Raw genomic sequence first — 13,782 nt, 5'->3', positions numbered from 1 at the left:
CAAGTTTATGGCTACATTAAGACTAAAATAAACTTCTAGAGACATTGATGCACAAATTAGCCTTCTAAAAAGGGAAGGAAATTCTAGCCTAAAAATGATAGTAAATTCTAAAATCCTATCACTGAAATGACAATTAAAATTATGGCAAGAATCAAATGAACCTTAGTGAAATTGTGCCTGATTATGATCAATGACTATATTACTCTTTGCAATGCAAATTTTGAAGCACCAGAACAAAAATAATATGATTTAGTCAAGAAAGAGCAGTGAATTAAATTTTAGACAAGTGTTATTGCCTTTTGTGTCACCCCAAGTTCTACAATAGTGTTACCTGCACGTCATATTTCCATATTCCCTGTAACAAGCTTAGCTTTGCTACCCAGGTACTAATGTTGTGCTTTCTCTTCAGGTATGTTTATGGCTCAGCACTGATGACTTCTTACTGTCCTCACTGGGGATTTAGGACTGGAAGAGGCATGAGGGCATGCAGCCCATTCTCCCACCCCATGGCCATACTGGCACTCTGGGAGGGAGGCTGCAGCCAGCTATCTTGAGCCAAGCGTTCAAAAGACCTTCACTTATTTCAAACCAGCTGGGGTTTTATTGTTTGTTTGTTTGAATCATCAGAATGAAAATACAGGCACACAGATGAGATTCCCTTGAATTCAGAAGGAAAAGAAATCACTACAAGCATAGTGACAGGACTATTTCAAAACTAGGTTTCTTGCCTAGGCTGTCTTCCACCACATGGAAGTGTGGAATCACCATACTCTTTTCAAAGGAGGACGTGTTGGACTGGTGAAAGGCAGTGGCTTAGTGATATCTGCATAGTGACTTTAAAAGAGTTTGTAACAGAAAAAAATACAGGGAAAAGCTTTCTTTTTTTACTAGATGCTCAAAAAGCTAGCTGTTTTACCATGGTTCTACATAATAAGAAAATATGGGAAATCACAGTATTGTTTCACACCACATGATTTCATCTTAGATCACATGAAAAAATCATCAGACTGTAACAATTATCTATCAAATGAGACCATATGACTCACAAAGCCTCTCTGCTGAGATACTAACCTCTTGAAGTACTAATTGACATTGCTGACAACGGAATTAGCCATGCAAGCAGCTCAGCAGATGCTTCAGCAGTCAGAGAGTTTTCTACTTCCACTGCACAATCATGAACACTGCAGAAAGAGATAACAGCTATCTTCCCCAGCTAACAGCTCTTTATATAAAAGCTGAGAAAGTTCATGAAATTATCTACATCCTGAAAAGAAAAGGGAAATTTCAACTCATAAAGAGGTGCCCCTCATTTCTCAGCAAGATCTACCCATACAAGTGAACTTCTATGATTCTCACTTCAGCAGAGGTCATCTATTTATTTACAGACAGTCTCAAAAATTAGTCTTTCAGGTGCTAACCACAAAAAACTTTCCACAGACACTGTCTCTCTCTCTTTCAAGAGTGACCTTGATTTTGGGTAGGAATAAAGCAGCTCGTTAATGTCTGGATCAAAGAGATACCATCAAATACAGCAGCTCTAGCTGAAGAAGCCAATAGAACAGCTACAGCTGGTTAAAGTCAAACACAAATCTGACCAAAATCGTTCAGTGTGAACCTGCTGCTAACTGAACATGTCCACCAGGAGCAAACAGGCTGCATTATTAGGCTAGAAAAAGTGTTTATGCTAGCAAGGCAGAGGAGCACAAAATCATGAAAGTTCAAAATGCAAACTTAATAAAAAAAGGATTTCTGAACTGTGTGATCTCCTTGGATGGGGGTGCTCTGAAAATTTCTGCCATCTGTCCCGCAACACACAGGTAGTCCCCCAAAGATGCACTGCCTTCTCATTACCTGCTGCAGCTTGCAGTCGGAAAAAAAGACTTTACTCTCCTTTCATAAAAAAGCCAAGAAACTAGGGAATACTGGGAAGCAGGTTTCTGCAAAACCTCTGACCAACTAATCTAAAGTAGTTTTGAGGGAAATGGCATCATTAACTTTGCAAAAGAATCAAAACAAAAATTATTGATTTTCTTAAAGGCAGTACCATTCTTTGTGCATGGAGCATATTTTCTGGTTTGTTGCTCAGCAACAGCCATTTATATACCTCTTGTACAGTTTAAGGCCTGATATTTAGAAAGAATTAATTTAGAAATACATGTACAATCATTTATATCATGACATATAGTAGGGAAAATACATGTGATAATTTGTATTAATGTTTTATCTTTAAAATAATCTCACATAGTTTAACTAATTGGAAGATCAAAAGACCCATGTTATTCTCCCTCATGGGAATGCCCTGGCTGGCCACACATGGAATTCCCAAACAGTGGCCTGGGGACAGTGGTGACCCAGAGATACCACCACTGTGAGCTTTCATACCACTGACAATGGGTTTGCCAATTTGGGTCAAAGTGCCTGCTGTACTCAAAGACCAGGCAGGTAAGGCAGCACATCCTTCACCACACACAGAATCTACTGGAATTGCAGCTCAAAGAAATCTGTTGTACTTGAGTACTTCACCTATTGTATAAATATCCACCGCATTTGAATCCAGCTGCATCCTTCACTATGTCTCTGCTGCTACCACAAGCCTACATAGGGCAACAAAAAGTGATGCCCCTGAACCACTGTTCTTGCAGCTTCCCATCTGCCATGGGACCCTCGTAAATCACCAGACATCATCAAACCTACAGCATAATAACCTACAACAAAACCCATGTGAAACAGTAGGACTCCTGTCCTACTTGCTGCAGTACACTATTCTCACTTAATTCAGCACACTTCTCAAGAAATGTTCATTTAAAGCAAACCAGGCTTAAAAAATATATTCAAAGAAAAATCAATGTTTACAAATATTCTCAGTCTTGATTTTGAGACTGTCAAAGGAATGAACATGGCTTTGAAAGATCTTCAAAAAAAAGAAGGTAATTACAGCTAGATCAAAACTACCACTACTTGAGACTTGGTCACTACTTGAGACACAAACCCACTGAACAGCCACAACAAGATCAATGAAAAGCTGAGTATAAGAGTGGTGCCTACCCCAAACTGAGCAACAAGAAAATATTCTGGCTTATGAAAAACTTTGTTTGGGGTCATATCCTCACAGAGAGGCATACTCTGGATTGCATTTTGATCCATGCCACCAAAACGAAAGCCAACACTGTGATTTCAAAAAGGCATTAATTATAAATCTGCCTTAAACCACCTAATTTATCCAGTCTGAAAAACACGTTACAAGAGTTGTAGAAGAGTGGATACGAGAAATTTAAGGGCAAATGAAGCAACTAGAGCCATCCCTGAATACTAGCTAATAACATATGTTGCATTGAAGAAGGACTATTAGGAAAAGGATGCATGATTTCATCTTTGTGTGCCTATAGTGAATGTTGTGGGTGTAATACAAAAATATGCCTCAATAAAATTTCAAAATCTCCAATACTTAAGGGATACAAACACACAAAAAAATACTCATCATTTCATGTTTACCTTCACAGCTGAATTCATGTCTGAATTTAAGATCCAAGAAAATAAATACAACGAGGCTGAATGGAACAACTGGTTGTAGGGGTTTTAGCACCAGTAAGATGATGCAAGTCACAATACAGACTTCACAGCGTAATTAACTAACTGCTGGAATAAGCATTATTTCCAAACCATTGGTAGAAATTTAGTCAAGCCTTTAAACGCTTGATGTCACACAGTGAAACACTGATTTAATTTTCCCAGGTTCTTAAATGGACTGAAGATCTTACAGAAGCTTTTTATACCTCTTCCCCCCAAAGCCTGGAAACCCCACCCAGAGGAGGCAGGATAACTGGATCATTTCTCGCAACACGCAGCGCAGCCCAGGTTTCGCTCGGGGACAGAGGGGTTCATAGAGCTGGCTGCAGCTGGCTGTTCATCCTGGGTTCATACACACAGAAAAAAGAAGCGCTGCCTTTTGTCTCGGTGTTTCTGCTTCAGCACAGAGCCATCTGCATCACTGCCATGAGACTACTTGGTGTCTCTAGCACTCGCTTAGGCAGGAAGGGTAAATAAAGGGCTGTATTGATCAGACAGATGTGCCACGCTGTGCAGTGCTACAGCACTCGCTCCGACACAAGTCACTGAGAAAAAAAGTAGTGGAGCCATAAGGGATCATCTAGCTCAGAGGTGAAATAAGGCTGAATTTTCTGGTAACTGTAAAGCATCTGAAATATGAACAATTGCTGATTTAACAGTGAAAGCTTAATTAAAAAGGTAAATATGAACGATACTTGGCATAAAGTTTGAGAATAGGTAAGGCTGTACTTTTCTGAGTGTCTTTCTGTAAGGCTGAGTTCAAGTCCAAACAGGATTCTTTTGATTTTACTTAATCCCAGATCCCCCAAAAAAGAATGCACTGAAAGTAAAACACTTACTTGAGGTTCCAAAAATCCAAAATTAACTGACTATTTTATGTTAGAATGACACAGAAGCCTCAGGCTGAGAGGCAGTTATATCATTAAAATAGAGCTTTTACTGACTTAGCTTGAGCTATTCAGGGAAAACTAGTTTTACTTAGCTAACCAGAAACAGAACTCTGTCATTATGGCAAACTCCTTACCACAGACACTTTTCTGCCATATTACACCAGCAACCTGACTGCAGTGAAGCACATCTAATCAAGCTATATTTAGTCCCATCATTTTTCCACCAGGAATTAGCAGTAGATCCCTGCAGAAGGAAACCAGAATGACCTGGTGTGAATGGCCTGGCAAGCTCTAACTCAAAACCAGTAAGCAGAGTCAAACCTTCCAAAGAGCCCTCCCAAAGTGTCAGGGGAAGCTGTGAAAGCAGAACTAGGGTTAATGGCCACAGCCTTGCTCTCAGAAACTCCCTGGTGAGCGCAGCTGCATTTCTTCCACTGCCATCTTCAGCCCTGCCCTCGTAAATCCCCCAGTGCAAAGCAGGCACAGGAGTTGCTGGGTGCAGCCAGGCAGACTGGTTGCAAGTACTGATGGGACCCCAGTGTCCAGCTCAGCTCACTAGTGCAATTCTAGCCTTGATTAGCAAGGGAAATTACAGAAAGCACCTCTGAATTGGGACGGGGAGTGAAATTAGAATCTTTCACACTAGCTGGAAATCATATACCTTATTAGCCTTAGAGAAACCATTCACTCCTTTTCTCTACAAGCACTATCTGTTTTATCATTTGTAAGAAGTTTGTGTTGCCTTTGTATTTCCGATATATAAGATTCTCAAGTGCACTGACATCAAATTCTAACAACTTTTGAAAACACTTCTCATCATATGAGATTTTCCTATGGGAGAAAATGTCCAAAACAATGAAATGGTCTGGCATTTTTGAAAGTCTTCCTTATGTATCTCCAGATCATAAGTCAAAACTCTACTTACCCAATAGGTAATAAACTATTATACTAATAAGCTACTATATGCTTGGCTATACAGTCATCACCTAAGTTAAAAGCAAGAAAACAACCAAACATACTCTACTTACTTCAACGTACATGTAGTCTAAACCATCTACTTCCATTCCATGTGTCTTGTAACACAGATTGCCAGCACTTGCAGAAGCAGTTGATGTTTCCTTTCCAGCCAAAATAGGCTCAACCTCCAAGGAAAACTGTTCCATATTTCTTGTATTGGTATACACTAACTCATAATGCAACTTGGAAATCTCTCTGGTTGTCTCAGCAAAACAACTGAGGTCATCTGCTTTAAAGACACTTATGAATAACCCATGGAGGCTGCAGAGTGCAACGTGTGACGAGCCATGTTGGGGCAATGAATTCCTGCATTGTTTGACCAATTCATAGTATTTTTATTTTATTTCTCTGGCTCTACAAAGAGCAAGAGTGTCCTCCTGTAAATCACAAAGTAATCACAAAATTCTCTTGTGATAATCAAATTAGAAGAACTCAAAGACACCGCCAGTAACTGCAGCAAGACTTCATGATTTTTCATATCCAAAAAAGAGACCATATGGGTAAGAAAGTCATTGAGATGAAAAGACTCTGCTCCTCTATACTTAGAACTGTCAAGCTAGAAACATGCAGTTTGCATCTAACCACACTGCAATCTCAGGAACCTTGACACTACAAGTCACATGCCATATTTCCCCTGTATTAACTGCTACAAAGGCAGAATGAGAGCTCTTCAAAGCAACACTGCTTTAGCCTTTACATTTAATTTCAAAGTGAGGGTTCTCAGCAGACTTCAGTGTAAGTAGCCTGGAAGGGTCTGTTCTCAATCATCTTCACTGTCTCCCAGAAGCTAAATAAACTCAGCAAGCCACTTTCTGCTAATTACCAGTGCCAACTTTTATTCTGTGAATTACCCTGACAGTTTTACCCACAGCTCCACCTGAAGCAGAGTTAAAAGGCAAAAATGAAGACTTGATGAGCAATGGACAGCTTTCAACTTTCAGCAAACTGTGCAGGGGTAACAGTCTCAAAGACAACCCTGCAGGCACAGTTTATTCTGCTTTGCTGACTGCTTCTCCTCCAGTTTAATCTTCATACTGCTCCCTCAAACCCTTCAGCAGCAGCATGGTGACTTCTCACTCATACTTATTTATCTCATAGAATGGTAGGGGTTGGAAGGGCCCTCTGGAGATCACCCAGTCCAACCCCCATGTCAGAGCAGGTTCACCTAGAGCAGGTTGCACAGGAAGGCATACAGGTGGGTTTTGAATAACTCGAGAGATGGAAACTCCACCACTTCTCTGGGCAGCCTGTTCCAGTGCTCTACCACTCTCAACATAAAGTTCCTCTTCATGCTTAGATGGAACTTCCTATGTTCAAGTTTGTGCCTGTTACCTCTTGTCTTGCCACTCACTGGGCACCACTGAAAAAAAGATGGGCCCCACCTCCCTGACATCCACCCTTTAAGTATTTATAAGCATTGATAAGATGCCCCCTCAGTCTACTCCAGGCTAAAAAGCCTCAAGTCCCTCAGGCTTTCTTCATAAGAGAGATGGACTAGTCCCCTAACTGTCTTCACAGCCCTTTGCTGTACTTTCTCAAGCAGTTCCCTGTCCTTGAACTGGGGAGCCTAGATCTGAACACAGCACTCCAGATGAGGCCTCACCAGAACAGAGCAGAGCATGAGAAGAACTTCCCTTGACCTGCTTGGCATGCTCTTCTTGGTGCACCCCAGAATGCCATTACCCTTGTTGGCTACAAGGGTGCATTTCTGACTCATGGTCATCCTGTTGTCCACCAGGACTCCCAGGTCTTTTTCCACAGAGCTACTTTCCAGCAGGTCAGCCCCTAACCTGTACTGATAAATGGGGTAATTCCTCCCCAGCTGTAGTACCCTACATGTGCTCTTGTTGAACTTTATAAGGTTACTTTCTGCCCAACTCTCCAGCCTGTCCAGGTCATGCTAGATGGCAGCACATTTGCATTAGAACTCACAGATACATTAAAAGTTGGGTCAATATCTGCAGTCCATACACATTATTCAATAGGAGCAAAGTCTTTAAACTTTACCAATAGTGCTTAATGTTTCCTGTGCTTACCTTCCAGCTGCTTAATGCTCAAGACTCAGCAAGAAGAGCACTACTCTAATGTAATCACACCAAATACTGATCCTCTTTTTTAAAAACAAACAAACAAAAAATGAAACCCACACCAAAACCAACCAACCAAATAAAAACCATAAACCTTTAAGCCAGCACTGACCTCTTCTTTACATTTAATTTATATACAAACATACTACAATATATAAAACTACTAAATATTGTGATTAACCAAGAGTAGGCAACAAGGAATGGGTTATGACCTGGACGGCCAAGAACAGGAAGACCCCAAACTCATCCAGATCATCAGCTCACTTACTCTGGTGCTTTTCACATGTGTGCAGTGCTGGACAGTTGAGGTTACCTATCCCATCCAGTACTTCCCACTCAGGCCCTGAAAGTGGAAGCTCCTCCTGAAAATATACTCTTGCTATTAAAATTGGGACTTAAGTAGACAGGTTCTGAATTACTGCAACCCTGGACACACAGAGCTTAACACAAAGAACCTGACAATTCGATATCCCTAGGATATTCATTTGTTTTCCTGCACAAATTATTCTGAGCAGGTAAATGACAGCAAAGTTACTTCTCTGCAATAAGAGGAAACAGAGAACAAAAGGACCAATCTTTCAGGTTTACATAAAATTAAGCAATGTGATTACTCACAGGGAATAAAGACAAATTTTTGCAAGATCAGGGTTAAACAAACCCAAACAACATTGAGAACAAGTAGGAAATGATGCAGTCCTAAGTACAGGGTGGCACAAAACACGGTATTGGCATGGGCAAGTGCTATGCTCTGCCAGGAAAGTCAGTAAAAGCCTTGCTATTAGCCTTGGTAAACGAGGCCTTAGCAACCCAATCATACAACTCTCCATCCTGGATGCAGCTCAGAAGTAAAACAAATAAAAGGAAAAAGGTACTGCACAAAGAGGCTTTAATTCAACATAGCTGAGTTTTTTCTAGCTCCTATGACCTTTAGATAACAGGTTTAATTTTGTATCTAATGCAGTTCTACTTACTTAAAAGTTTTGATACCAAGTTAAACCAATCAAACTCTTAAGAGCATCACCCCCAAAACAAAAGCATACATCTGTTGAGGTGTACCATGAGCACGGTTAAGGTCTATGACAGTAACTTAAGCAGAAAGGTACAGCTTGAGGAAAAAGTCCAGGTCACAGACATAATTAAAACTTCCAAGACCTGTAGGATTATTCTGTCCCTAACACTGTATTTTCTGCAACAAAACCACCTTTCATTGAGGGAAAATAAGAAGTTCTTCCTTGCTATTTCAGCAGCAGAGAAGACAAGCAGAAGGTGCACAGTGCAGCTCCTACTCGTTCGAGTAGCTCGCTAGTGAAGCAGCAGAAACAAAAGCCTTGCTCAAACACCGTTTCTTGGCCCTGGGCCCAACAGTACAAATACTCACTATCAGAGTCAAGCACAATACACGCAGTAGTAAACACTGCTCCACTACAGTGAGCACAAAATTAAATCAGCGATAACCTCTGCACCTTCAAGCACATGAAAGAAAACTAAACCAAGTAAAGGAGTTCAGACTCTGCTTGTCCCAGACTTCATTCCTGCAAACCAAGCTAAGATGATGTTAACCAAGAGGCATAAAATAAACCATTAGCTCTTATTTGAGGAGGTCTTGCTGCTTGAGAGATCAAAGTGAAATGAAATCCATCATCTTGCCCCTAGCCAAGATGCCTTTCAAATTAGCAGAGTCTGTAGGTATGTATGCTCATATATACATGCAGGTGTCCTATCATCAAGACTTTCAAACAGTTAAATATTTGTTCTGTGTATGGTTTGTGTTTTCAGGCAATGAAACCTGACTTTAGTGAATGCCCCTGTAGGACACCTCAAGTGGCTAGCTCCTCCAAGGGATGCTGCATAGGCTGTTCTGACTTGCCAGAAATCCAGACGCCCTCCCACTGGTACCCACAGGACAGCAGACTTGCTAACTGTATGCTGCTTTTCCCTCACAGCAGAAACACTATGGTTAACCTTACTATCATTTCTTGCTTTTTTTAAATCCTATTAAAAGTAGACCATCCAGAAACAGTGGAACCTTGTGATACTGGATTTCTGTAACTTCCTCCAATTCAACTGGTTCAATGAGCAAATTTCAATAACAAAAATGCTTTCTATGGTCCTATGGAGATTAAACAATGAATCTTATTAAAGAAAGACAAATTACTTTGTTATTAGAACACATGGAAAGGATTAAAATCCCAAAGGCCCCACAAAGAGACCCTAAGAGCCAGATATACTTGCCTGACTGTCTATCCCTTCCAACACAACCTGGAGCTACGTGGCTCACCATAACACAACAGTGGTCATTGCACACATTTCCTGACATAGCAGGAGCACAACAGCATTTCATTTATTTATCGGGCACTTGCTATTAAATCATTCCAACAGAAACAGCCTGCAAATAACCAGAGGCAGCTCAATGGACAGCTATTATTCTGCGAGGATTGCTGATGAGTTTGTAAGGGATATCACATAATCCACTATTATTAAGTAAATGTTTTAACCTGACACTCACAAAAAATTAAAAAAATAAGACCAATTATTATAAATGAGGCCTTCACAATTATTCTTTACACGTAATAAAGAATTCACACAACTTGCAAGATTAGGTCTACAGCATACAAATATATATTTTATTTTTTAATATAAAACTGTGTATGATTTCTCCCCTGAAAGTAGCTTCCAATGATGCTACACTGTCAAGCGTTTCATTGGATGTAAAATATATATTAAAAAAATTATTCATGGGCTGCAAAAAGCTTTCACGAACAGCTTGTTCTCTCTCTGGCCCCACCGCCCAGCCCAGGGTGGTATCGTTTCCTCCTCCGGACACACTCAGCACCCAAGGGAGCAGCTCTGGCACGGACTGGGCTCTGAATCAAACCACTGCTTGTCTTGCTTCCCAAGGCTCACAGCTTCTTTTAACAAGGATGATAGATTGCTGACATGTCACAAAACTGCCATGAGAAAGCTAAGAGCTGTTTCAGTTTCTCAGGCTGCCGTGGTTAGCATTTCACTCCAGGAAATACTGCTTTTTACAAAAAAAAACATAATAAAACGTGAGACAGTTGGGTATCTTCAGTTTAAAGGCAATGGGAATCAAGTTGATGCACACAGCTGTGAGCTGTCACTGGCAGAGTGGTCATCACGTTTATCTCAGTGCCACAGCAGGTCCCTGAAGCAGAAGAGCAACAAATACCACCTCTTCTGCTGCTGCACTGATTTTTTTAGAAAAGGCAGAGATACAATTAGAAAACACTGCTAAGGCTCACTGTCATTTGCAAATGCTTGAAGTACATTTGATCTCTGCAAACTCCTCCATTCTGAACTGTTTGAGTCCAATCCAGAAGCAGAGCAGGACACCCAGGTTGTGCTGGAGATGAACGACTCCCATCCCTGCACTACTGGGTAACACAGGTCTGGAAGAACAGAGCAGCTGACTACTGAGACACTTTACTGTTTAGAAAACACATGCAATAGTTTGACCATTCATTTACAAGACTATATCATTAAGGCTGCTTTTTTAACCCTCAAGAAGAGCCCACTGATCATCTCAGAAATATAGAAACACAGGTATCTTTTCTCTCATGCTCAAGTTGATTTTTGCTGTATTTTCCTCCCCATGTATCATTAACATACCCAAGAAGAGCCGTAACCTGGTCAGCATCTGCCTTTTGCCATTTTTGCCTGCAAGGACCCATCAAAACTGAAGGGAAAGACCAAGTCTCTTAATACTCTGGCTTCACACCCAAAGCAGCTGCATGCAGACAGCCCAGCAAAGGAAGAAAAGGCTCCCTGCGACACCAGCTGGGACTACAAATGAGGGCTTTTGTTCTATGCAGTTCCCTCTGATACTTCCCTAACTCGATTTACTGCCTATAAACCCTCAAACTGAACCATTTCAATGAGCAAGCTGAAGGTCAGCTACTGCATTCAGTTTGTCCAGACCATGCTCTCTAGTGAAAACTGTTTACTGATTCCTGTGTTCACAGAAATATCTTGAGCTAGCTATATCTAATCTCAAAGACACTGGAAAGGAAGGAACATATTAGTAGCACCAAGAATAAAAATAAATGAGTGTCTTACTGAACAGATAGATAAATAAATTAGTGCATTGCACACAGCCACACAAAACAAACAAATCTCAAGAGGGAAAAGCAGCAGGCTTATGAAAGCACAGCATGAAACAGAAACAACTCAAACCCAGGGGAAAAAGAGGATGGAAATGGAGAACAAAAACGACTGAATTATATCAACTTTTCACACTAAGAGGCAGCATAAACAACTGTCTGATCTACTTTGAAATTTTCATGTACAGGCAATGAAAGCATGTGGTAGGGCTTGGTTTGACACACATGAAACTCACAAAGGTCATGTTCAACACAAAATGTGGTGGTTCAGCCAGCACGGAGAAGATGAGTCTAGGCAAAGTGTTCTCACTTCTTAATTTAAGAAGATTATACTTAACAAAAGCCAATTCATGGCCTAGATTGTCCCCAGATTTTCATGGTTCAGCAGAAACAGGTATATATCTGTTCTTGGTCAACAGTTACTGAAGTGTTGAGCAACTACATTCAAGCACCATTTAGCAGGTCTATGGTGATTCAGGAAACACACCTATATTCTTCTGTTTGTCCCAAAGACAAAGAAACAAAACTTTCAGAAACAATCTTACAGCATGACCACCAACCTGCTAGTGATAGATGTCCAACAGGACAAGTTAAATAGAGCTCATAGCCATAACATTTTAAATAAGAACACCTGAGATGCAACCCATGGAGTAGTTTTAAACCTGAAGCTAATGCCCTCAAGCAGTCTGTATTTGCAGCATTAGCAGACACAGGAATACAAATCCCAGCATGGTTTGGGCCCTGTAGTTCACAACTAGCTTGTGAGTGGGCTAAAATAAGTCCTTTAACTTAAATTTCAATTTCCAAATTGACTACAACCATGTCCAACAAGAAGGCTGTCTATACAGTTACCAAGTTTAAATGTACACCTGGATGAATGAAAGGAACAGGATTCTCATAGGAGTGGAATGACTTCTTTACAGAGGTTTCTTTCTAACACAAACTAATTTAGTTTGGGAAAATAAGAGTTTCTTTATGCTATTTTGGGATGGCACAGGCGCCTGGGACAGTGTTGGGACAAACATTTTTAAGCTGGCAGGCAAAGAAACCAAATTTAAAGGCTTAATAGTATATGTTAGCAAGACTAGACAAGCTGAAGCATGCAGCAGAACCCCACTTACACAAATAGTAGTTGGAAATAAGACTGCTTCTCCCCTTCTCGGACAACATTTGAAGAGATGCTAACGCTTCTTTGCAACACTGGTCATCCACTCATGAACATAATTTTACCAACTCCTGTTCCAAATAACTCACATTAACACAGCTACCCGAACAGCTCAGGCAAGCTGTGATGTGGGTTTCCACTGGGAGAGGGGAAGAGAGCCGCCAGGTTCTTTGCTTCAGGGCACACCCAGAGTCAGCAACAAATTCATACTCTTACCCTGCTTGCCAGTGAGGCATCTATGCCATAACCATGCTAAGTGTTGATGCTATACTAGAAGCTCTGCTGCTTTAAGCAACTGTCCTGAATAACAACCCTCACTCTGCCTGCTATTATAAAAAAGATGTGAAAATCGCTCTTTCTGTGCCTACATAAACCTCTAAAGAGGAGAACAGCCTGTGGTGTGAGTAAAGCACAGAAGCAATCTCGCTGGCCTCCGTTCCCCAGCGAGCCCCTACTGGAGGATCATCCCTGCGCTTTCCAGACTCTCTGTTTGCTCTTTTACCTGTGTGCTCTGACCCTACATCCAGCATTTGTTACTTAATCAAGGATGAGATACTGAATGGGATTTAAACAGTGTGATGTCTTTACTTGGGGAAAAAGTCAGCAAAGAGGAAAGACAGCAAAGTCAGTCTCTAACATCAGTAGCTTTCCCATCCCAGTGCCCAGTTCAGAGCCATCCCTTTCTCAGGAACTACAAGGTGCCCTGAACTTTCCACTGTAACACAGTGCAAAGAGGCCCACATTTTTGGAGCAGCTTCTGACCAAAAGAAGTGCATTCTGACTCAAGAAAGTGAATTCAAGGTCAGACAGGGTTGGAAATTAAAAAAAAAAAAAAGTATTTCTGCTTAATTCTCTGTAAGACATTTTCCTTCCATAATAAGAACATCTACAGAGAAAGATAAATCAATACCTTTCCAAAAGAGCTCCTTACCTTG

General features: G+C 40.9%; 1 protein-coding gene across 1 annotated transcript in view; it reads right to left on the bottom strand.

Moving 5' to 3' along the window:
• Window positions 1-5,700, bottom strand: part of MYO5A (myosin VA) — an 89,098-nt gene extending 83,398 nt beyond the window's left edge. Inside the window, 2 exon segments of the mRNA XM_054388226.1 lie at window positions 5,486-5,664; window positions 5,667-5,700. Coding sequence (XP_054244201.1) covers window positions 5,486-5,664; window positions 5,667-5,700 — 213 coding nt within the window.
• Window positions 5,701-13,782: the final 8,082 nt, after the last annotated feature.

Source organism: Indicator indicator, chromosome 16 (genome assembly GCF_027791375.1).
Source record: "Indicator indicator isolate 239-I01 chromosome 16, UM_Iind_1.1, whole genome shotgun sequence".
Lineage (NCBI taxonomy): Eukaryota > Metazoa > Chordata > Aves > Piciformes > Indicatoridae > Indicator > Indicator indicator.
Note: the sequence above shows the minus strand (reverse complement) of the source record. Positions and strands in the feature narration are given on the sequence as shown.